Genomic DNA, 25,205 nt, shown 5'->3' on the forward strand with positions numbered 1-25,205 from the left:
AGACATGATCCAAAGAGATCTTCACCCAGACACACGGTGCTCAAGTTCTACTCCAATGAAGACAAAGAAGGAATCCTGAGACAAGTACGAAGTAGAGAAAAGATCACATACAGGGGAAAACCCATCAGAATCACTGCTGACTTCTCCGAAGAGACCTTACAAGCAAGGAGAGAATGGACAAAGATCTTCCAAGTCCTGAAACAAAACAACTGTCAACCAAAAATAATCTACCCAGCAAAGATCTCATTTGTATATGAGAACGAAATCAGATACTTCAATAGCAAAGAAAAACTAGAAGAATATGTCTACACAAAACCAGCTCTGCAAAGTCTCCTTAGAAATGCGCTAGTCCCGGACAAAAAGGAGGCAAATCACAAACAAAGTTGGCAAATAAGAAGGTCTCCAAACTAAAGGCCGCACAAACAAGACAATTACATAGGCAACAACACACACACAACACAATCACATGGCAGGGCAAAATTGCAACCTCTCAATTTTAACTCTCAACACAAATGGTCTAAATTCACCAATCAAACGACAGAGATTAATAGAATGGATCATCAAACAAGACCCAACCATCTGTTGCCTACAAGAAATGCATCTAACCAGAAAGGAGGCAAAGAAACTGAAAGTGAAGGGATGGAAAAAGATATTTCACGCCAATAGACGAGAAAAAAAAGCTGGGGTAGCTATCCTAATTTCAGACGAGATAGATTTCATTCTAACTAACATCAAAAGAGACAGGGAAGGCCATTTTATACTGGTGAAAGGAATGATCCATCAAGAAGCAATCACCATCATTAATGTTTATGCACCGAATCTTAATGAAATTGAACAATATGCTATTAAACGAACAATGGGTCAGAGAAGAAATTAAAGATGAGATCAAAAAATTTATGGAAACCAATGAAAACTCTGATACAACATTCCAAAACTTGTGGGACACCGCCAAAGCAGTGCTACGAGGTAGATTCATCGCAATCGGAGCACATGTCAAGGCCCAAGAAAGACACCAAATACAGGAACTAACCTCACACCTCCAGGATCTGGAAAAACAGCAGCAGAAGAGTCCCACGCACAATAGGAAACAAGAAATCATCAAAACAAGGGAGGAGATAAACCAAATAGAAATCAAAAAAACTATACATAAAATCAACAAATCAAAAAGTTGGTTTTTTGAGAAAATAAACAAAATAGACACTCCACTGGCCCGATTGACCAAAAAAAAAAAAAAACAAGAGAAAGTGAGAATGAATAGCATTAAAGATGAAAAAGGCAACATAACAACAGACACTGCAATCATTAAGAAAATAATTGATGCTAAAATTCTCAACAAAATCCTAGCCAATAGAATTGAAAAAATCATCAGACAGATCATTCACCCGGATCAAGTAGGATTCATCCCTGGAATGCAGGGATGGTTCAACATTCGGAAATCCATAAATGTTATAAACCATATCCAAAAACTGCAAAACAAGAACCACATAATAGTTTCAATAGATGCAGAAAAAGCTTTCGACAAAATCCAACACCTCTTCATGCTAAAAACTCTAGCCAAAGTAGGCATAGATGGGAAAATCCACAACATAATCAAAGCAATTTATGAAAAACCCAATGCCACTATCATACTGAATGGAGAAAAGCTAGAACCCTTCCCACTGTGATCAGGAACAAGACAAGGGTGCCCGCTATCACCACTGCTATTCAACATAGTCCTAGAGGTACTTGCAGAGGCCATAAGACAAGAAAAAGAAATCAAAGGCATACGTATAGGAAACGAAGAAGTCAAGCTTTCACTATATGCAGATGACATAATCCTATTCATAGAAAAACCAGGAGACTCAATACAGAAACTGCTAGAACTTATACGAGAGTTTGGCAGAGTGGCGGGGTACAAAATTAATGAACGAAAATCAACAGCCATAGTGTACGCAAATAACACCAAGATGGAAGAAGATCTAACCAACAGGATACCATTCAAAATAGCAGAGAGAAGTATGAAGTATTTGGGAATAAATTTAACCAGAAGCGTAGGAGACCTATTCGAAGAAAACTACAAACTATTTAAAAAGGAAATTGAACAAAACCTCAAAAGATGGAATAACATCCCGTGCTCCTGGATAGGCAAAATCAATATCATTAAAATATCTATACTACCACAAGCAATTTACACATTCAATGCAATGCAAATCAAATTGCCCAAAACATTCTTCACGGAACTGGATACAATGATTCAAGAGTTCATCTGGAAACACAAAAAACCACGAATAGCTAGAACCATCCTGAAAAATAAGAAGTTAGCAGGGGGAATCACAATCCCGGACCTCTGGACATACTATAGAGCAGTGGTTATCAAAGCAGCCTGGTACTGGCACAAAGACAGAAAGGAAGATCAATGGAATAGAATAGAAGCACCAAAAGGGAACCCACACAAATACAGCCAATTAATCTTTGACAAAAAGACCAGTGACAACTCAAGCAAGTGGGAAGGCCTCTTTAGTAAATGTTGTTGGGACAACTGGCTGATAGCCTGTAGAAACAAAAAGATAGACCCACATCTATCACCATACACCAAGATCCAATCTACATGGATAAAAGACCTAAACCTACATCCAGAAACCTTTAAACTCTTGCAGGAAAATGTAGGAAATACCCTGCAAGACCTAGGAGTAGGTTCCGACTTTCTAAGAAGGACACCAAAAGCAATAGCAGTTGAGAACAGAATAAACAAATGGGACCTCATCAAACTAAGAAGCTTCTGTACAGCAAGGGAAACAATCAACAAAGTAAAAAAGCAACCCACAGAGTGGGAGAAGATCTTTGCACACGATATAGGCGATAGGGGGCTAATTTCCAGGATATACAAAGAACTTCAAAACAACCAAAAAACCAAAACAAACAAGCCACTCAAGAAATGGGCACGGGAAATGGGCAAACATTTCACAAAGGAACAAGTTCAAATGGCAAACAAACATATGAAAAAATGTTCTAGCTCCCTAGCAATAAGGGAAATCCAAATTAAAACATCGATGAGGTACCACCTAACACCAGCAAGATTGGCCCACATAAACAAGAACACCAACGACGCTTGCTGGCGAGGATGCGGGGAAAAGGGAACCCTACTCCACTGCTGGTGGAGCTGCAGGTTGGTACAGCCTTTATGGAAATCAGTCTGGAGAACACTCAAACAACTCAAAATCTGCATACCATATGACCCAGCAATAGCACTCCTAGGAATATATCCAAAACACCTGTTTTACGACAAACCAACATGCATCCCTATGTTCATTGCAGCACAATCAGTAATTACAAAAACATGGAAGCAACCGAAATGCCCATCAGCAGAAGATTGGATAAGAAAGCTTTGGTTCATCTACTCCATGGAATACTACTCAGCTATTAAAAAAAACAAAATGCAGTTCTTTGTGGCTAAATGGGCACAACTGGAAACTATAATGCTAAGGGAAATGAGTGAATCCCAAAAGATTAGATACCACATGTTTGCCTTGATTTAACCTGTAATTTTTGTATGGTTGTTTGTTATTTTTTGAACCTGTCATTGATACTGTCTCAACCCAGATGTTTCGAAGAATGGAACTTGCATTATTTTTAACATATTGCTTACCCAATACTATGTCAATTAATTCCATAATGTTGTATATTGATACTGAGGCCTTGTTGGGGCTTTTAACTGACCAGATCTTTACTCTGTTAGACCTATCTTCAGACCATAGAAGGTCTCCGCAGGAGGCCACTGAACTTATCTGGACAATAAGACGCTGAACTTCATGCTAGGCATGTATTTGCAAGCAATGAATCTCAACTGAACTTGAACTGTGGTTGTGCAGCAAGGTGGAGGAGTCCGCCATGGGGGGAGGGGTGTGGGAGGGGTGGGGGGAATCCCCAGCGCCTATAGAACTGTACTACATAATACAATGTAAGCAACAATAAAAAAAAAAAAAATCTCTAGCTTGTGCCAGCCAGTGCAGAGTGTGTCCCACTCTATCATTAACATCAACCTAAACATACATGGTGGTTGCCATTGCCACATCAGTTTTGACCCCATACCCAGACCCTAGTCCTTCTTAAGTACGCAATCATCACAAAATTAAAATTAAAATATAATTTCCTTATTAGTGTATTTAAAGTTTAACGTAACTCCTCACCTTGATAATGCTTTTCCATTTAATCCAAAAAGCTAAATTGGACATAGCATTTCCAGAATGGAAATATACACTTTGGAATTTCCAGGCACCCATCTGAAAATCTGAGAGAACAGAATGTACAAAATATTACAAAAGACCTTAAGATGTCTGGATGAAGTAACATCCCTCAACATCATGGACCATCACCCCATGTAGTCAGGGTGATTTACCCAGTTGCAGGTCAGATTTATGCATAATCACAAAGTGATTATTCAAATATTTCAAGGTAAGTACATATCAAAAATCTCTCACTCTTTAATCTAAGCACTTTCCCCCTAAAGTTAACAAAATGGTAGTGAAAGCAAGAGACATCTTTACTAAAACACAAAGACCAAATAGTCTTTGTAATACACTTTAAGCTGCTTAGATATAATGTAATTCAAGTTTACATTCAGAAACTTTGAACTCATTCACCTTTACCCAATTTGCAGTTAGCAACTCCGTGTAGAAGACACATAGAAGAAACTCCATGTAGAAGACAAGTTGAAGAAACGTATATGAGACAAATACAGCTACCATTTAAAATCATTTTACTGTCAAAGAGAACCCTTAAAGGCTAGTTCAAAGTACTCAGCACACAAAACACAATGAGTATTACAGCTTTATCTAAAGCCTTGATTCTCTGATCAAAATTACATTTCTATAATTTCAAATAACTTGCAAGAGTAACATTTTCTGACCAGAAAGCAAAGGTGCAAATCTATGTAAACAAATTTGAAAACCGGTTTTTTTTGAAGATTTATTTATTTTTATTATAAAATCAGATATTCAGAGAGGATGAGAGACAGAGAAGAAGATCTTCTGTCTGATGATTCATTCTCCAAGTGAGCACAACGGCCAGTGATTTGCCAATCCAAAGCCAGTAGCCAGGAACTGTCTCCAGGTCTCTCATATGGATGCAGGGTCCCAAGGCTTCGGGCATTCCTCAACTGCTTTCCCAGGCCACAAGCAGGGAGCTGGATGGGAAGTGGAGCTGCCGGGACTAGAACTGGTGCCCATATGGGATCCGGGTGCATTCAAGGTAAAGACTTTAGCTGCTAGGTCATGGTGCTGGGCCCAACAAATTTGAAAATCTTGCATTTATTTTCTTCCTAATAAATGTGATCTAGATTATCTATCATAGATCATAGATCACTTCAGTAAAGTGATTCAATAAGCATCTGGACAAACCTAACTGTTCTGAGCTATTTGGCATTGGCTCACTTTGGCATGCAACATAAATTCTTGCATAAATGGAGTTTACTCTTTCCTTTCTTCTTATGAAACAACTTGAGCTGTATGAGTTACATCAAACAGGGCCCAGCATTATTGCTCCGTGGCTAAATCCTCACCTTGCACAAGCCGGGATATCATGTGGGCACCAGTTCATGTCCTGACCACTCCAATTCCTTTCCAGCTCACTTGTGGCCTAGGAAAGCAGAAGAGGGTGGCCCAAAGTCATGGTACACTGCACCTGTGTGGAAGACCAAGAAGAAGCTCCTGGCTCCTGCCTTCTGATTGGCTCAGCTGTGACCACCTGGGGAATGAACCAACAGATGCAAGACCTTTCTCTCTGTCTCTCCTTCTTTCTGTAAATCTGACTTTGCCTGGGCTCCCTGGGGAGTTACAGGTGAAGGTTTTTATAAATAAACTGGGACTGAAAAGTATGTCAGCCCACATCCAGGTTACAGGTTCGTCAATAGTATGTATGGCCTTCCTGTGAGTGGTCAGTGATTCCATGCTTTTTAGGGGATTTATAATGGCCAGGAGGGCTCCACTTGGTTTTGGGGTTCCCTGAAGATGGAAGTTACATTCATGCAAGACCTAGAATTCTCTACACAGATCACCCCAAGATAGCAATGACCATCAGGTTATCTTTTTTTTTTTTTTTAATTTGGTAACAAAATAACTCCTTGAGTCTGTGGTTAGAGCCTTGTAATGACTGTTGGATTACACCTGCAATTCAGTGAATTCCTTTTGAGAAGGAGGAGGCAAGAACACCCCAGATTAAGGAAGACAGACAGGAGGCTAGGTCTGGTTTTACATTATGGCAGTTTGGTTTCAATCAGAACCCACTCTGGGCTGAGGGTACATAGGTCTTTCATAATATCTGCAAGAGTTGAAGGTGTGACCTGCAATGGTGTTGACTGGGCTTCCAAAATCAAAGGTACTAGGCAATAAATGTGCTTCTCTGCAGCATGACCCATCAGCGGTTGTGTAAGGCCACTTTTAAAGTCTCTGATAAGTTAGTTTCTTTTTTGTTTTTTTATCAGTAGGAGATTATTGAGAAAAAATTCTAAGCATGTCATTGAAAGTGAGTGATTTTACGTCCCTGAAGACTACTAAGTTTACATTCTCCGCTCTATTCTCCGGGGATGGCAACTTTTTTTTGAGAGTCATGCCTTGTTTACTTTTTAACTATTATTATTAATTTCATTGCATTATGTGACACAGTTTCATAGGCTCTGGGATTCCCTCAACCCCTCCCATACACCTCTCTCCATGGTGGATTCCTCCAACTTGTTGCAGTATTATAACTCAAATTCTGTCACGATCCTTTCATTGCAAGCACATATCAAGCATAGAGTCCAGCATCTTATTGCCCAGATAAATTCAATGGTTTCTTGGGGAAACCATCTCTGGTCTAAAGGCAGAGCTGGCAGAATATCATCACGGTCAATTAAACACTGCAACATAACATCAACAATTTATAACATTATGGAATTATGGAATGACTTGACATGGTATTGAGTAAGAAATATGTTAAAACTGCAAGTTATGAAGCACATCCTGTAACTACTTCATTGACATTTCAATTTTAGTTTATATACAACAGGTCTCTATACACCTTAAAATGGCTATAATGTACTATTCAGCCATCTTGTGTCTATTTTCATTTTAGTATTGAGCAGGTTATAGTGTTGAAGCATGATTTTGCTGAACTTGGCAGATTTTAGGATAGTCTAAACTGGCTTGTAACTCTAACAAGGCATATGTCAACAGTTGAGGTGCAGAATAGTTTTAGGAGGGGTGTGCAAAGAAATCTTCAATTCTTTAATGAGGAATAACTAATCTTTGTGTCCTACTTAGTAAGGCATGTGTGAGTCCACACTGACTGCTTCCTGTCTGGTTCTAAGCTTTCACTGTTGTCCTCTGACTATCTATTCTAATTTTTTGGTTGTTCTTTTTTTCTTTGGGGGGGGAGGGGCGGCCTCCAGAATGATCTGATGGCCATTGCAAGAGAGGGTTGGGATCCAAAGTTGGAACTAAGTAAGGCCCAGAGAAAGCTCCTCTCCCTAGTCAAACAGGAAGTTTACAGTTCTATTTCTGCTGATGGCTCAGGGTTCCTTGTTGTTGTTCCAATGACCATAGACCCGATGAGAAAGGATTTTGGCTTCTTGATTCCCATGTGGTAGATCCCAACAGGGGTGGATGACCTCAGAGTTCTCAATCTCCAAAGGCACTCCAATTCCCAGTGGTCTCCTTGGCAGTTGGAATGTAGTCCTTGGTGCCCATACTGATAGTCCTTGGTGAGGATCTGGGAGTGTTCAAGGTTGGAATACAAGCCTGTTCCTGTCCCCCTGCTACACTCTGGGGTCCCTCCCTGCTCTGTGCATATGACCTCCTGTTAAGAGGTTGTCAGGATCACTCTTGATTCCCCCTATATGTCTCTGTAGTTTTACTATTGTCTAATGCTGAGTTGAGTCAGTTGTCCATGAGTTACCTATTACGTTCCTGATATGTAATACTTCATGTCTTCCTCACACACTCTAGTGAGATGGAAGATTTCTCTGCTCTCCCACCCCATTTCGGAGTAGCTTTGGGTCTTAAATGTATATTAGGTTTTACAATTAATTGATGTAGATTATAAGCAGTCTGACTCACTTGATTGTTCTTTCATTAGTTAAATCAAACTATCTTATTCCATGAGATACAGGCTGTTTGGGGTTGGAATCATATTACAGTTAACAGGTACTGTTTTTTGTATTGACATCATTTTATCTTTTTTTTTAAAGATTTATTTTTATTATTTTTTTTTTATTGGAAAGGCAGATATACAGAGAGGAGAGACAGAGAGGAAGATCTTCTGTCCGATGATTCATTCCCCAAGTGAGCACAATGGCCGATACTATGCCGATCCGAAGCCAGGAGCCTCTTCCGGGTCTCCCACACGGGTGCAGGGTCCCAAAGCTTTGGGCTGTCCTCGACTGCTTTCCCGGGCCACAGGCAGGGAGCTGGAAGGGAAGCGGGGCTGCCGGGATAGAACCGGCACCCATATGGGATCCCAGGCATGCAAGGCGAGGACCTTAACCACTTGCGCCACCGCGCCAGGCCCGACATCATTTTATCTTAAATGAAAGGAAACATGTGGCATCTAACCTCTTGGGATTGGCTCATTTCCCTCAGCATAATGGTTTCCAGTTGTGCCCATTTGGTCACAAAAAAAGAGCATTTCTTATTTTTTTGAATAGCTGATTAGTATTCCATGGAGTAAATGAACAATAGCTCTTGTCCAGTCATCTGTTGATGGGCATTTTGGCTGTTTCCAAGTTTCTGCAATTATTGATTGTGCTGCTATGAACATAGGGGTGCACGGTGTTATCTTGTGTAACAGGTGTTTTGGATATATTCTTAGGAGTGATATTGCTGGATCATATGATATGCAGATTTTCAGTTGTTTGAGTGTTCTCCATACTGATTTCCACAAAGGCTGTACCAACCTACAGTCCCACCAACAGTGGAGTATGGCTCCTTTTTCCCCACATCCTCACCAGCCAGTATTGTTGGTGGTTTTTTGTATGTGAGCCGTTCTAATTGGTGTTAGGTGATACCTCATTGTTGTCTTAATTTGATTTTCCCTTATTGCCAGGGAACTTGAGCATTTTTTCATTTCTATTTGCCATTTGAGTTCAGTTCAGTCACCCTTCACCACATTTTGTTCCAGAGATCCAACTGCCCCTCACCTCCTCCTAAGAGCAGGCACTTCTCTGTGTTAGAGACTCACCAAGGTTTGCTCCCCAAATTTTGCTCACTAAATTTCACTTGAGTCTCCGCAGGCTGGGGCACCCTCCTTGACCTTCTCAGGTTGCTGATCCTAGTCTTTTGTGTCTGTTTTACTGCTGTATGTCACTTTCTCAGTCCTGGCGACACTGGGGAATTTCCCACACTGCTCCGCGTGGTACTTTTCCTCTCAGGCTCAATTCAATCTGTTCCCGTTTGTAACTTTAAGGACCCTGGGTCACATCCTTCTCCCTCCATCAGCCATCTTGACTCCTCCCTGTATTTTTTTTCTAAATGCTTTTAGTTTCATTACCATGGTCTTCCACATCTTTGGTGAGATTCATTCCAAAGAATTGATAATTCCCCTCTGCTATTTTAAAGGGAGATGCAATTACAATTTCTTTCTCAGTTATGGAGTTATTTGTGTATACTAGTGCCATGGATTTGTGTTTATTAATTTTGTATCCTGTCACCTTGCCAAAGGCTCTTTTGAGTTCTAACAGTCCCTTATTTAGACTTTTGGAAAAACTGTAAGTTTGATGTCAACAGGCTGCACTTGGAAGCAGCAGCAAAGATCACAGTTGATCTTCCTTGTGTCAAGGTCCTAGATACACTTTCTTTCCCCATTCTCTCCTCCATCAGTGTAAGCCAGTACTGAGATATCCTGGACCTGCTGGCTAATGAGGAGCTCTGGGCACTGAGCCCACAAGGATCCTGTGGGTGTAAAAAATGAGGCAGCACCTTCAGACCTTGGCTTTGCCAGTGGAGATATTAAAGCCCTGTGCTATGAGCCAAAGCATTGTGAGCACCTGTATGAGAAGGAAACAGCCTGAATGCTTTTCTGCTCCAAACCTGAGTAAAGAATGTGAATCATCACTGCATCTTGGGAAGAGGGGCAGCAGAGCCCTCACCCTGGGTTATGCCTCACCTGGGACTCAGCACAGCCTGGTAAGTGCTGAGGGAGACAGGGGCATTGTGGAATATCAGAATCATTGTCTTCCGATCATAAAGATGTAGGTACTAGTTATGAAGTTTATGGTCATGGATATTACAGATGAGAACCAAGAACTCATACTTAGTTTTCTTCCCTCTAACATGGATTTTATTTCCTGATGGGATTTCTTCCATGATAGTAGGAATGGAACTGTCCCTGCATGCGCAGGAATGTAAGGATCAGAACGACAGTAATCAAAGCATCATAGACCTTCACTGAGAGCTTCCTTCCATTTTCAGATTCTGGCATCTATATCCTATGTAACTTGCTTTATTCCACTGTGTAATCTCCCAAGTATTGCTGCACACATTTTTATTTATAGAAGAGGGCAAGATGTCAGTGTTCTTGTGTGACTTGTTATGAAATTGTCAGCTAGAAGAAATGAAAGGTAACTAACTTTCAGGTTGCCAGATTGCAATGCATGCCTAGCATAGCTCTTATTGCCCTGTGATGACCCACGCATTTCTCATTTCTCTTCCTCTAGGAAGAGGCATTCTGCTCACTGTGCTATTCCTTTGGGGTTTCATTACCATTCATGGTGGGTGGGATCAGTGAAGGTTGGCAGATTCCAGACTCAAAATTCACAGAGAGAGCAGGAAGAGGTCAATAAGAGATGATCTCTTTCTAGACAAATGTCATTTAAGACTTCCATTTCCCTCACTCCTCTTTAATCACCCCCATTCTATCTCAAAATGTGACACTCATTTGGGGGTGTGAGTTTTCATTTCTACTGCAGATTCTGCATGGGGAATAACAATGAACTTCAGATGTATCCAATGTTTTGGCCTCTGGAACTCTAACTTTCCGATGAATTAGAAACAGTGGATGGAAGAACAATGTCATTTTCAATCCTGATACCTCCATTAATATATTTTTAAACTGTGGAGTGAGAAGTGTTTCATGATCTATGATACTGGGCTTGTCATCTGAATGGACACCTCATTGAATGATGAATGAACGTGTAATGGAAAACTCCTATGGGACCTTCAGCAAGATGAGTCAAGAGTGGACAAATGCATTTTACATAGTGTAATTATTTCTTAAAATTAATTGTTTCCTTCACTAAAATACAACTTGCTGGACACTGTGCGTTCCAGTTCTTCACCAGAACGAGTCACATTTCTGCTATTATGAGCACTTCAGTACATTCATGAAAAGTGGGAGTTTTGGGTTTCCTGTGGTGCAAGCATTTTTAAAATCTATGCACATGTCTTATGCATTGTACATTTCCCACACACCACAAAAAATTCTGTGCCAAGCTATTCCTATGTTAAAATAAACTCACGCTATTTCTTCAATATGTACAGCAGTTTTTAGAGTGTAAATATACCCTGACTCATATTATGATGTATATTTTGAGAATGACTTTTTTTGTTCTTCATTTCCCCAGCACTATTGGGTTGTTGGCATAGGGGATGCATCCTAACCAAAAAACTTTATTTCTGCTGTTATGTCCTCCTTTGACTCATGATGATTGGCCACAGTCAGAGCGTCTGTTATCCCCTGGGTGTTAGTTGTCAACACCTTTATCTGCTTCAGGAATGTCCAATGGTGACAGTGATGATTTCCTGCTGGGACAGCAAATACTCCTTATGAATAATAGGGATGCATGTGATATTTTGCAACTTTAAAAACAGTTTCATTTAGATATCTTTAAGTATTTTTCATGCATGTGACATGGTCAGAGACATAACAATTTTGAAAATGCTGTCATCAGTATAAACAAGTTAAATGATGTTCTTTTCTCTAGTCATGTTGGGACAGAAAGAGGACTTGAAGAAAATGTGTGTGGCTGATAGAGAAAAATAAATATGAATGCTTACAAGGCAGTTTGGGCAGTGAAACTGCTAATGAGAGAGAAAGAGAGAGAGAGAAAGAGAGAGATTGATTCACAGGCTCACTCCCTAAAGAGCCAAAATGAATCTAATTGGGCTACTCTAATATCAGAAGCCAGCATATTCCTCTAGGTCTCCTGTGTGTGTGTGTGTATGTACAGTGGCTCAAGACTTGGTCCACTTTTGGCTGCTTTTCCAGGCACATTAGCAAGGAGCTGGATTGTAGAGGAGCAAGCATTCGATTCATAGCAGTGGCCATAAGGATGCTGGAATTGCAGACATTGGCTTTACCAGATAAAACACAAAACTTGCCACAATTTGTATACACTGCTTAAATAAGCCCTAAATGCTTTGAAGGTGAGCTTTAGAGAATTTTTAGACACTCATAAACCAGTTTTGGCATGAAGGGCATGAATTGTGCTGCAGTAGGTGAAGCCTGTCTCATCTCTGAGTAGACAAATCAAGTCTCCACTATCTACTGTGATCCAGTTCTTATTAATGAGGACCTATCTTGGTAGGAAGCACATTTTGTTGCAAATATTGGGTTCCTGCCATCAAATGGGCAATGGGGTCCATGGATCCAGCCCTTAATGCAGAGGTGATACTAAGCACCTGTACCAGATTACGCTGTAAATATTCTAAGTCAAGGAATTCACCATCACCCAAGAATAAGGCAGGTGTATTTGAGCTGCAAAGGGAGGAAAATTACTACCTATTATGTCTTCTTAGCATCTCTATTGTAATGTGTCTGTCTTAGAACAAAATTAACTTTATGCTTACCAAGTGTGAAAAAGCTGGGATCTTCAAATATTGTAAAAAAAAAAAAAAAAAAAAAAAAAAAGCCATCTAGGGCCCCGCGCGGTGGCGCAGTGGTTGGAGTCCTCACCTTGCACGCCCGGGATCCCATATGGGTGCCGGTTCTATCCCGGCAGCCCCACTTCCCTTCCAGCTCCTTGCCTGTAGCCCGGGAAAGCAATCTGGGACAGCCCAAAGCTTTGGGACCCTGCACCCGCGTGGGAGACCCAGAAGAGGCTCCTAGCTTCGGATCGGCATAGCATCGGCCATTGTGCTCACTTGGGGAGTGACTCATTGGACGGAAGATCTTCCTCTCTGTCTCTCCTCTCTGTATATCCGCCTTTCCAATAAAAAAAAATAATAATAAAAATAAATCTTTAAAAAAAAGCCATCTAAAAATAATGCACTTTAAATGTTCTTCACCTATATTATTCTGCAAATTCCATTTTACCACATACCGTATAGTTTCCCCTATGGAGTCTCCAATATCAAGTTGAATTGTAAATATATGCAACTGTGGTGCACCTTTTTTGTTTTTCACCAACACTATTTTCTTTTCCTAAAGGAGCCCTGGTTATCCTGAAACACAAAACCACACACACAGGTCTCAGCATTCCATCTCATAAGCTTCTCAGAGGATCCAGCTGTGCAGCTCCTCCTATTGGGACTATTCCTCTCCAAGTACCTGGTCACAGTGCTCAGAAACCTGATCATCATCCTGGCCGTCACTTCTGACTCTCACCTGCACACACCCATGTACTTCTTCCTCTGCAGCCTGTTCTTGGTTGACCTAGGTTTCATCTCCACCACAGTTCCCAAGATGATTGTGGACATCCTCACTCACAGCCCAGTTATCTCCTATGCCAGCTGCCTGACTCAGATGTCTGTGGTTGCCCTCTTTGGAACCATGGATGATTTGCTCCTGACAGCAATGGCCTATGATCGGTTTGTTGCCATCTGCCATGCCCTTCATTACCAAGTCATCATGAATCCTAACTGCTGTGTCTTTTTGGTTTCAATTTCCTTTGTGACCAGCCTTTTGGATGCCGTGCTGCAGGGTTTTCTGGTCTTAGGGGTTACATGCTTCAAGGGAGTAGAAATTCTGATTTCTTCTGTGTCCTTCTCAAATTCTCAACCTCACCTGTGCTGATACCATCAGCAGCAACATAATCATATACCTTGTTGGCATCATATACGATTTTGACCCTGTTTCAGGGATCCACTTTTCTTACTATAAAATTGTCTCCTCCATTCTGAGAGTCCCATCTCCAGGTGGGAGGTGTACAGCCTTCTCCACTTGTGACTCTCACCTGACAGTTGTTTGCTTATTTTATGGAACAGCGCTTGCTATGTTTCTCAGTTCCTCCTTCTCAGGTTCAGCTGGAAAGGGTGTTTCAGCCTGCTTGGTGTACACTGGGGTCACCTCCATGCTCAACCCCTTTATCTACAGCCTGAGGAATAAGGACATGAAGAGGGCCATGAAGAGACTTCTCAAGAATCCATTTGCGGTATCTGCACCAAGCATTAGGAACACAGGAGGGAAAAGAGCCAAAGCTAATCATGCAAATTTGCAGGTTCCATCTCCATCATGATGTGTGAGGTGATTGTCCTCTGCAATCATGTGTCTGGGCATTGTTCCTTTTGATTTCTTTAATGGAGAATATTTGTAGATTTTTAAAATGCATGTTAAGTATCACATGCCTGAATATTGTTTCACCTATGGATAATTATGTACTGTATTAGTGATGATCCAGGTACCCTGGATAGATTTTTCAGCATTTTTTTTAGTATTTCTGAGAGTTTCCATTTTTTTTCTCCCTGAATCATATATAATTCTATAAACAATGTAAATGTAACTTTTTCATTTTTTTAAAAATGTATGATATAGTTCCATGGGCTCTAGGATTTCCCTTACCCACTCCCAAACCTGCCCTACTGATTTTCCCCATCTCCTCACAAAGGTATAGTCTTAAAAAAGTTATTTATTTTCATTGGAAACTCAGATACACAGAGAGCATGAGAGACAGAGAGGAAGGTCTGCCATCTGATGGTTCACCCCCAAGCGGCAACAATGGTTGAAGCTGAGCCAATCCGAAGTCAGGAGCAAGGAGCTTCTTCCAGGTTTCCCACACAGGTTTAGGTTCCCAAAGCTTTGGGCCATCCTCAACTGCTTTCCCAAGCCACAAGTAGGGAGCTGGATGGGAGGTGGAGCTTCCGGGATTAGAATCTGCACACATATGGGATCCCAGTGCATTCAAGGTGCTGACTTTAACCACTACGCTATCATGCTGGGCCCAACAATAGTATAGTATTTCATAAACAGTCATAGCCCATAATCCCACATTTTATTTGTTTCCTGACATTGTCGGTATGGACAATGGCAGAGATTCCAGGATCAAAATATATTCAACAGCTTCATTTGGCATCCATATTTCATTTAGAATAAAGATGCATACTGTCTTGTATATTCACATCCTGATATAACAATGTCTGTTGCACACTTAATACACACCCCCTTAAAAGAGAAGCCATAAAATATCAACAACTGAGAAAAATAGAAAATTTACCACATGAAATTAACAAAATGCTTCTGAATGACCAATGTGTTGCTTAGGAAATGAAAAAGAAAATGATGCCACTGCATGACCCATGAGTCAGTGGAGAATTTAATAACAAAAAAGAAGCTATTTGAGGAAATGAAAATAAACAAAAATATCTAAATCCATGATATGTAGCATAAACAGTATTTAAAGGCTTTTGGTCTTCTTTTTTGTAAGGAGGGTTCCTTTCTTCCCATATCCACACCAGCAGATGTTGTTTGCATTCTTCTAAATGCAGGCAATCTCACTGGTATTAGGGAAGACCTCAATGTGGTTTGTATTTTATTTCCCTGAAAGCTAGCGAACTTGAGCAGTTTTTCATATGTTTATTAGCCATTTGAATTTGTTTCTTTTAAGAATCATTGGTTTTTTATTGAGAAGTCATATATAGAGAGATGAGGAGAGAAAGAAGATTTTCCATCTGATGATTCACTCCCCAAGTGACTGCAATGATCAGAGCTTAGCTGATCTGATGCCATGCACCAGGAGCTTCTTCTGGGTCTCCCACATGGTGCAGGTGCAGTGTCCCAATGCTTTCGGCTGTCCTCAACTGCTTTCCCAGGCCACAAACAGGGAGCTGGATGGGAAGTGGAGCTGCTGGGATTAGAACTGGTGCCCATATGGGATCCTGGCACGTTCAAGATGAGGACTTTAACTGCTAGGCCACTGCACTGGGCCCAGCGATTTCAATTTGTTCTTTCCAAAAATGTCTGTGCATTTCACAAGTTGTGTGCTTTGCTGTCATTGAGTTTATGAAGTTCTCTGTAAATCCTGGGTATTAGTCCTGTATTAGTTGTATAGTGTGCAAAAATTTCCTCCTGTTTTGTCATTTGCTTCTTTACTTATGAATGTTTGTTTTGCTGTACAGAAGCTTTTTAGTTTTATGTAGGCCCATTTGTTTATTTTGTCTTCGGCTATGCTTTTGGTGGCTTTTCTAAGAAGTTTCTTCCACTTCCTAGATCTTGGTCAACGCGTGCTGATCTGCATGCCAATGGCAGCCAAAGCTCCACTGGCAGTTAGCACTCCAATGGCAGCCAAGTGAGAAAGAGATGTTCACCCAGACTTCAGGAACACAGGCAAATAACCATTCATCACACTGCTTTGATTAACTTGACCACGAGCAGAGATGGAGCAGCAGATGGCAAGTGACCGGTGAAGAAAAAGCGTGAAATTTACAACTCCGAACCCCACGTGAACCGCATTGAGCATCATTTTATGTAGTGGAAGTAAAGACTGCATGATTAGAGGTACAACAGCGAGCTACTCATGCCCCAACCTGGGTTAGGCATATTGCACTGTTTCCATAGACAAAGCAGTATGAAAATGGCATCCTATGGTTTCCAACCAAAATAGGTTTGGCTGGCCCCCAGTTTCTGCCCAGCAGATCCAGAACTCCTTCAGTACAATGTCAGAAGCCATGCTGAGCAGTATGGCAGAGGCTGTGGGACTTGAGGGAAACGAGTTGCTAATGTGTTAACCTGGGAGCAATCTCACTTCTGGTTCAGTGATTGCACTGGTCCCACAAGGAAGACATTACTGATGAGGCATCCTACCCAAAATAGGTCCAGGTGGCCCTCAGATCTAACAGCCACCAGGTTCTGGCAAGATCAATGCCAGTGACAACCTAGTTATTTAGGACAGCTTGTATCTCCCTAATCCTAGACACTGGTCAAACTGGGAGAAAGGCTGTATAGGCAATAGTTGGGCTACAGCACAGGATCACAGAAGGTGGAGAGTGTTGATCTGGTAGCTGCAATGGCTAGAACTGAGCCAATTCAAAGCCAGGAGCTAGGAGCTCCTCTGGGTCTTCCAAGTGGGTGCAGGGTACCAAAGCTGTGGGCCCTCCTTGACTCCTTTCCCAGGCCACAAGCAAGAAGCTGGATGGGATTAGCGCCGCCAGGCTTAGAATCAGTACCCATATGGGATCCAGGCATGTGCAAGGTGAGGAGCTTAACCACTATGCTATCATGCTGGGCCTACTACCTAGTGATCTTAACCCCTGAATGTAAATGACTAAACTCATCAAGTATCAAGGTTTTTTATTTTAATTTTTCAGTGACACATTTGTTATTTAGTAGTAGGCTATTTAACTTCATTCTGTAAATTTTCTATTTTTCCTCCTATTGTTGATTTTCTTTTATGACTTCTCATTTAAGGGGATGTGTAGCAACTGTGAGATAGAGACCATTATATCCAGATGTGAAGACACAATGCAGTGTGTATGTCTACTTCCAAATCAAAGACAGACTGCCAATGAAACAAATTTATCTTAAGAGTAAGATGTTGGAATCTCTGCCATTGTTAACACCTACAATGTCAGGACACACTTAAATAGCAGAATGATGGACTTATGATTATTTATAAAGGACTACTACATGCATAGCATTGGAATGCTTACAGATTAACTTGTAGTCAGGCATGAATTTTATAATCTTGGTTCCTAGTGGGGAGGGAGTGAAGGACCACTATTAGGACCTGGTGTGGTGACGTAGTAGCTGGGTCCTTGCAATGTATGTACTGTGATCCCATGTAGGTACCATTTTGTGACCTGTACACTCCACTTCCCATCTAGCTCCATGCTGGTGGCCTAGGAGTGCAGTGGGGCATGGCCCAGGGCTTTGGGGCTCTTGTGCCAGCGAGGGAGACCTGGAAGATGCTACTAGCTTCTGGTTCAAGTCAGCTTGGCTCTGGCCACTTAGACTACTTTTGAGTGAACCAGTGGACAGAAAATCTTTCCCACTGCATCTTCTTCTCTTCGTATACATGACTTTGCAATAAAAATAAATAAATCTTTTAGAAAAAGGTGACCACTAGTACAAATTCAGCTTTCCCTTCTCCTTGGTTCCTGCAGAGTTAGCATATTTCTGCAAATCCTTTACTAGGACAGTTGAGGATATTTTGGCATACTGAAATTTTTACATGATCTCATGGAAAATGTATATTATGAACTTTAAATCCTTTTTTCTATAACTTTTGTGAAGTACCTGCTTCCTTTAGCTGCTGCTAAGAAAAAAAAATAATGTCAAGGAAAAGGTATCAAATAAAGATGTGAAAATCTACTGTTTATCATATTTTAGCATAATTCCATGAGGCACAACTTTGAAATGAAAACTTATTCAAAAGAGAAAAACAACAAGGTATCAAGTTATGAAATAGTAACCCAAGTCAAATACATGGGCGACAAAATTGGAAGTTGCCTTTGGAGACTATTGAGAAACAAGAAATCATAACCTTGGCATAGAAAATGTAATGTTCTTTGGGCCCTGCACAATAGCTTGTCAAAGTCCCAGGTACACTTCTTTTTCTCATTGCCTGTTCCATTAGAATCAACCTGACCCCAGGCTCTGGGGCATCCTCAACATACAGTTTTAGTTAGAAGCTCTGCATATGAGTCCCTGGGATCCTGCAAGTGTAAATGAGTCAGCACCTTCAGACATTGATTTGGCAGTGGAAACCTGGCAGCTCTGTGATGTGCCCCACGGTCTTTTAGCACCTGCATGAAGAGGACATAGTCTGAGTCTGTCTTCATTTAGTCCTGAGTCAAGGTTGTGAGGTGTCACTGCATGGTAACCAGAGGAGGAGCAGTGGAGCCTTCACCTGGACCATGCCTCAACTGAGACTCAGCCCAGCCTGGTAAGTGCTAAGGGAGATAGCAGAGGGAGAGGCTAGAGGGACATGGGGATATCAGAAACACTTTTTTGTAAGCATCAGAATGAAAACTACTTTGATAGAGTGGAAGACACCAACATATCCCAGCTGGGGGAGTTGTGGAGTTTATGTTTGTGATTCTCAAAGGGCCCTCAAGAATCTCATTCCAAGATTTCCTTTTCTTTCACACTGATTCCCTACTCTCCAGCATTGCCTTCATGATACCAACAGTTGAGTTTGTATAAACTCTCCCTGAGCAGCCAAACATGATCACAAAGTTGAGGATGAAAGTGCCAGGAGGAAAAGCATAATAGCATAATAGACTTTCATTGATAGCTTCCTAAAGTGCCAGGGTCTGAGCGCTGTGTCTTAAATAGACTGTCTCACCGCACCACATAATGCCTGAAGGTGCACTGCACACATGATTTTTACTTGGTTTAACAGGACTGCCCAGCACTTCAATGTAACTTGTATCAGGAATTGTCAGGTAGAAGAAGATGAAGCCAGTTCTAATTCTGCTTCAGGTGTTCTGATTCCACACAGAATGAGCATGGTCAGTGTTCCCCTGTGATGACCCAGGCACTTTACCTTCCAATCGTGGTGGGAAGAAACCTTCTGCTCACCGTGTTCTTCCTCTGGAGTTTCTTTACACATCATGATGACCATGAGCCAGGGAAGGGTGTCTGAGCTCAATGTCAAAGATCACAAAAAGTGTAGTCATGGAGTCATTCAAGGAAGATCTTTCTCTTGGTCCCACTCCACGATTTCACTGCACTCCTGAAACTTCCTCCCCTGCACTTACAATCATCCCCCTCTATCTCAAAATGAGACACTCAGCTGAGGTGTGAGACCCCCACTCCTCTGCAGAAACTGCAGTACGAAAAGCAATAGACTTCACTGGTACTGATATTGTGACTTCTGAGACTGCACTGAATGGGACACAGTGGAAATATTTATACGCACCTGATGCGGAGACAATGTTGTGAAGCCTCGTGTCAATGTTCAGTATGTTTCTGTGCTGTCGGGGTTCATGAAAAGACCTCTGACACTTATTCTTGTCATCTGACTGATGCCTCAAAGAGGAACAAAAGAACATGGACTTGAAGCTTGCTTATGCAATCTTCTATAACAGGTAAACCAAACACAAACAACAACAAATTTCAGATAGTGTTATAATTCTTCAAGATTATTTTTCTTAGGATCCACAAAAATGCAACCTACTTGATACAGTGCATGCCACTATCAGTAGAAGAACTTGTTGTTCTTGTCCTATATAAAATATTTCAAAACAGTGGTGAAAGGAGTGAAATGGAATGAAAAATTTGATTTTATTGTTGCCTGATTGCAAAATCTATGCCCCACTGCTTCAAAATATACCTTTTCCACATAGAATGTAATCAGTTTTATACAAAACATCTTATTTCAGTTAAAATAAACCCATATTTTTAATTCCTCTCTTCCAAAACATTTTAGAAGATAAATACACTTTCACAAATGTATATGCTGTGTAGATTTTTTTTTTAATGGCTTTCTATCATTTCTGACTCCTCAAACCACATCTGTGATTGAATAGAACAAGCCAGTTGGGTCTCAGGACGGGGCTTCTCATGCCTGGATCCCAGATGACAGCCACTATGTGCACATGGTGAGCTGTCCCCGGGCCTGCCTGGGCTCCTGGAGCTTCTCCCTTCAGGGTGAGTACACCGAGGGGGGAGGTCTCCATGTCTGGGCAGGTCCGGGACCACCCACCACCTTCATTTGGTAGTGAATGGGATTGGGGAGGGGCACAACCTTGGGCCTGGGAGTTTAAACTTCCAGCAGCCACCCCCACCCCCGGCTGCTGGTGGGCCTCACCACGGGGCGTCTCATTCCTGGATCCCAGATGACAGCCACCGTGTGCACGTGGTGAGCTGTCCCCGGGTGGTCAGTGTGCCACTTGGTGCCAGGCTCTGTCTGCTGGCTGCCTGGCCAAGAAGCTCAGGGGTTTTGGTTCTTTTGAGTTGCTGCTTAGTGAGCTCCAGGTTGAACCCATTGTGCTTCTAGGATGTGAAGCATTTGTAAAGATTCCCATTGGCAGTAACTCTGCCTTTGTAAAACTTGTAATCACTGAACAATGGTGACTACCAAATACCAATCCATGCAGAAGGTATGGCTTGGGCTTGTCCTGTAGAATTATATCATGTTACCTGATATGATGATGGATCAGGTGAAAGGTCACATTAAGCAAGCCATCACATTAACTAGAACTCAAAAACCATAACCGGGTAAATTCTGTGAGGGATGTGTGGGCCACATCCTATGAAAATTCTAGCCCCACTGGTTATCTCAAGATTTGGGGTGATGATAGACTAAGCTAGGTGTGACCAAGGAGGCTGCCATGAATCACAGGTAAAGGAACCCCCAACAGTCTGGACTGGTCAAGGCAGCAGCACCGGAATATGCATCCTGTTTAGGGTGTGGGGTAGGCCAGGCTGCAACATTCATCAGCTCATACAAGGCCAAATGGAAGGCCAGACTGCACCGGGCAATGGCCTAAGCCCAATGGCATGTATAAGAACTGGGTCTGGGAGTGGATTAAGTGGACAAACTTGAGAAACTCCCTGGGCAAAACAGCTCCCGCTGATGAACATGGTGTCCAGACCTGGGGGTCAGACAAGCTGGTCAAAAGAGCTCCAACAGATGGCAAATGTGTCAATTGGTAATGGAATAGGGTAGATCAGGCAGTACTGAGCAAACCTTAGCCCACAAGCAAAACTAGAGACCAGGACGGAGCACAGGTCATGTCGAGCTAGGCTCTTGTACCTACTGGTCCGTGTGAGCCCAGTACGCTAACACACAGTGTCTAAGGCAGAGGTCAGGACAGGTGAGGGGCAGTGCTAAGCTGAGTCAGAGCATCCACTGGCATGCAAGTGATCTCTGGCTGGGAATAGACCCAGTTGGGGAGCTAATGGGACAACCCTAGCTGGGTTGAGGCTCCCACCAAGGGGTGTGTGACCTGGAATGGGGGCTGTGTTCTGATCTGGAAATGGTTGTAGTCTCCCTTGGCACAAGTGTGGGACTGGTATTGGATGCACTGAACCGGGCCAGACCCCAACACCCTCTGGTGTCCTGGAGGACTGGGATAGATGTAGGATGGACTAGGCAAGGTCTCAAACCCCTACTGAGCCATGTGTGAGCCATATGTGGGTATGGACGATCCATTGCTGGGCTGAAATATCCAACAGCAAGAACCAGTTTTGGCTGAAGACCAGTCAGGAAACGCCACTATGACAGGAGGTGGACTGTGTAGGGCTGGCTCATGGACCCAATGGTAAGCATGAAACCTAGCATTGGGAGAGGTTCTGATGGAGGAGCCTGGGCAACTCCTCTGGCAGGACACAGACGTGGCAGATAAGCACAAGAAACATGATAGGAAACAGCCCAGAACAGGCCATGGAAAGTTACCCACTAGCATACAATTGGCAGGGGTCAGGGGAAGACCAGGCTGAATCTGTCCACATCATCCACTGGCAAATCCAAGCACAAGAATAGTGTGGGTCGAGCCAAGTTTGGTCGCAACAAAGACTAGTGCACAATACAGAATGCCAAGGTGAGGTTTCCTGTACTGGAAGGGACCGCAGTGCCCAACCAGCAAGCGTGAGAACAAGGAAGGGAGGGGGCAGAGCTGGTAGGGGAATAAGGGAGGGTTCCTTTGCTGGACAGCTATTCCTGCAGGAGAGCGTGAGCTGGGATGGGGGCGGACCAGACTAGGCAGGGCTACAACACCTGTGCACCTCATGTGAGCTAGATCAGAAAAAAGCCAGGCTGGGCTGATTATTCCTACTGGTGCAAACAAAATTAAAGTGGGCGAGGGTTGTTTGGGCTTAGCCACAGCATCAGCTGGAATCTGGGCGTGGGAGAGGCCTGGGAGGGAAATAGTGGGCTCATCCCTCTTGGGTTACCACTTCCACAGGAGGGCATAAAACTAGGACAGCAGCTGGGGTGGAATGGTGTGTGGGACAGACTGGATTACTGCTACACATACTGGCAAACCAGGGAAGGGGGTGGGCCTGGTGTGGGTTATTGGTTTATGGGAGGGCCGAATACGTGCTGGTCAGAACCAGGCTAGACTGCAACACCCATTGGTTCCAGTGGAAGTCAGGAGTGAAAACAGAACCAACCCAGCAATTGCAACCACCAGCTGATCGGGAAGATGGATTGTGCCGGGCCCTGTACTTGCTAGCACATACAAGAATCTGGTTTGAGAACACCTCAGACAAAGTTTTGTTGGAGATCTTTCTAATCTAAATGCTGGACTCAGAACCCTAACCATGAAAAGAGAGAAGACAGAACAGGTCAACCAACTTTCTCAGCTATGATGGACTATGTCCATCAGTGGATTCTTCAAGGACCTCATAGTGCTTGGACTGGCAAGATTGGCAGTGATTCATAACTGTTGAAATATCAAAACCACTTGAGCAAGAACCTCAGAGCATACCCTATATCCAGGACCTGGGGATGGTGGGAAATTGGGTGGGCCTTCTCCCTTAATACCCCCCTTTAAACATGAAGGAAACAATATGGAAAAAAAAAAGCCAAAAATTCTCTGTTGCCATTGAATAGAGTCCTTCCTGGTGCATTTAATTGGCCATAGTGACTGTAGTTTCAATACTCTTGGTGATGTCTTGTCAGCACCTCATTCCCTTCAAGAATTTCACATGGCATTTGAGAGCATAAAATAACATGCGTGCATTCAAAACCCTTTTGTTTGGGTCCATTTGTTCTCAAAATCTTAGAGTTCCCTATGCATTGTATGTATAATCAGTTGAATTTAAAAGGTGTACTGTGTGGCTGCCTTCATTTCTTCTGACAGCACTGTATTCTTTTCCTAAAGGAGTCCTGGTTATCCTGAAACACAAAACCACACACGTCTCAGCATTCCATCTCATAAGCTTCTCAGAGGATCCAACTGTCCAGCCTCTCCTATTGGGACTACTCCTCTCCATATACCTGCTCACGGTCCTCAGGAACCTGCTCATTATCCTTGCTGTCACCTCTGACTCCCACTTGCACACACCCATGTACTTCTTCCTCTGCAACCTGACCTTGGTTGACATGGGGTTTATCTCCACCACAGTTCCCAGGATAATGGTGGACATTGTCATCCACTTCACAGTCATCTCCTATGCCAGTTTCCTGAATCAGATGTCTCTCTTTCTCATCTTTGGATGCATGGATGATTTGCTCTTGAGAGTGATAGCCAATGATCGGTTTGTCGCCATCTGTCACCCCCTTCATTACAAGGTTATCATGAACTCCCATCACTGTGGCTTCTTAGTTTTAGCATTCTTTGTAATTAGCCTTTTGTACTCCTTCACGCAGACTTTGATGGTCTTCAGAATTACCTGCTTCAAGAGCATGAACATTTATAATTTCTTCTGTGACCCTTCTCAACTTCTCAACCTTACTTGCTCTGACACATTCACCCACGACATGGTCGTTTATCTTATTGGCAGCATGTTTGGTGTTTTTCCTATGTCAGGGATCCTTTACTCTTACTATAAAGTTGTCTCCTCCATTCTGAGGTTCCCATCTCCAGGTGGCAGGTACAAAGCCTTCTCAACCTGTGGCTCTCACCTGAAAGTGGTTTGCTTACTCTATGGAACAGCTCTTGGAGTGTATCTCAATTCTGTTGTAATCTAAGGATTTGATTAGCACTGATTAAACTGAATACTCAGGAATTGGGCTTGGGGCTAAAAGCACCTGGTCTAATCAGACTTTTTAGCATCCTATTGTTCTGTTAAAGATGGGTGTGTGTGGGGGGTATATAAGGAGTAGTAAAGAGAGGCTTGAGAGACTTCCGCCATCACTGGTCTCCTGTCTGTGCCTCATCCCCCAGACCCTCACTGTGTCCACGTTCCTGGCTCTGCTGCTGGAGCAAACGACGCCTAATGTGGGGCATGGCATGAAGGACATCTGAGGGACCCCTGGACCTATGAAGGTAAGTTTAGAATTTAGGAATTTTTCAGGGGCATAACTGATTTCATCCCCAGACCCTCTCCCTGTGCTAGGGTATGAGGGACAATCTGAGGGACCCCTGGAACTCTGGAGGAGCATAATTAACCTCATCCCCAGACCTTCTCTCCATCCTGGAGCATGAGGGACAATC

General features: G+C 42.6%; 1 protein-coding gene across 1 annotated transcript; it reads left to right on the top strand.

The window, feature by feature from the left end:
• Positions 1-24,115: 24,115 nt before the first annotated feature.
• Positions 24,116-24,739, top strand: LOC121150004 (olfactory receptor 7E24-like). Its single transcript, XM_040970621.1, has one exon. The coding sequence runs from the start codon at positions 24,116-24,118 to the stop codon at positions 24,737-24,739; it is 624 nt and encodes a 207-aa protein (XP_040826555.1).
• Positions 24,740-25,205: the final 466 nt, after the last annotated feature.

This window comes from Ochotona curzoniae, unplaced genomic scaffold, assembly GCF_017591425.1.
Source record: "Ochotona curzoniae isolate NIBS_2020 unplaced genomic scaffold, NIBS_Ocur_1.0 scaffold_4921, whole genome shotgun sequence".
Classification (NCBI taxonomy): Eukaryota; Metazoa; Chordata; class Mammalia; order Lagomorpha; family Ochotonidae; genus Ochotona; species Ochotona curzoniae.

Bases quoted from the DNA above. Each gene is read 5' to 3' on its own strand.
- LOC121150004 (XM_040970621.1), top strand. From the start codon at position 24,116: ATGTACTTCTTCCTCTGCAACCTGACCTTGGTTGACATGGGGTTTATC.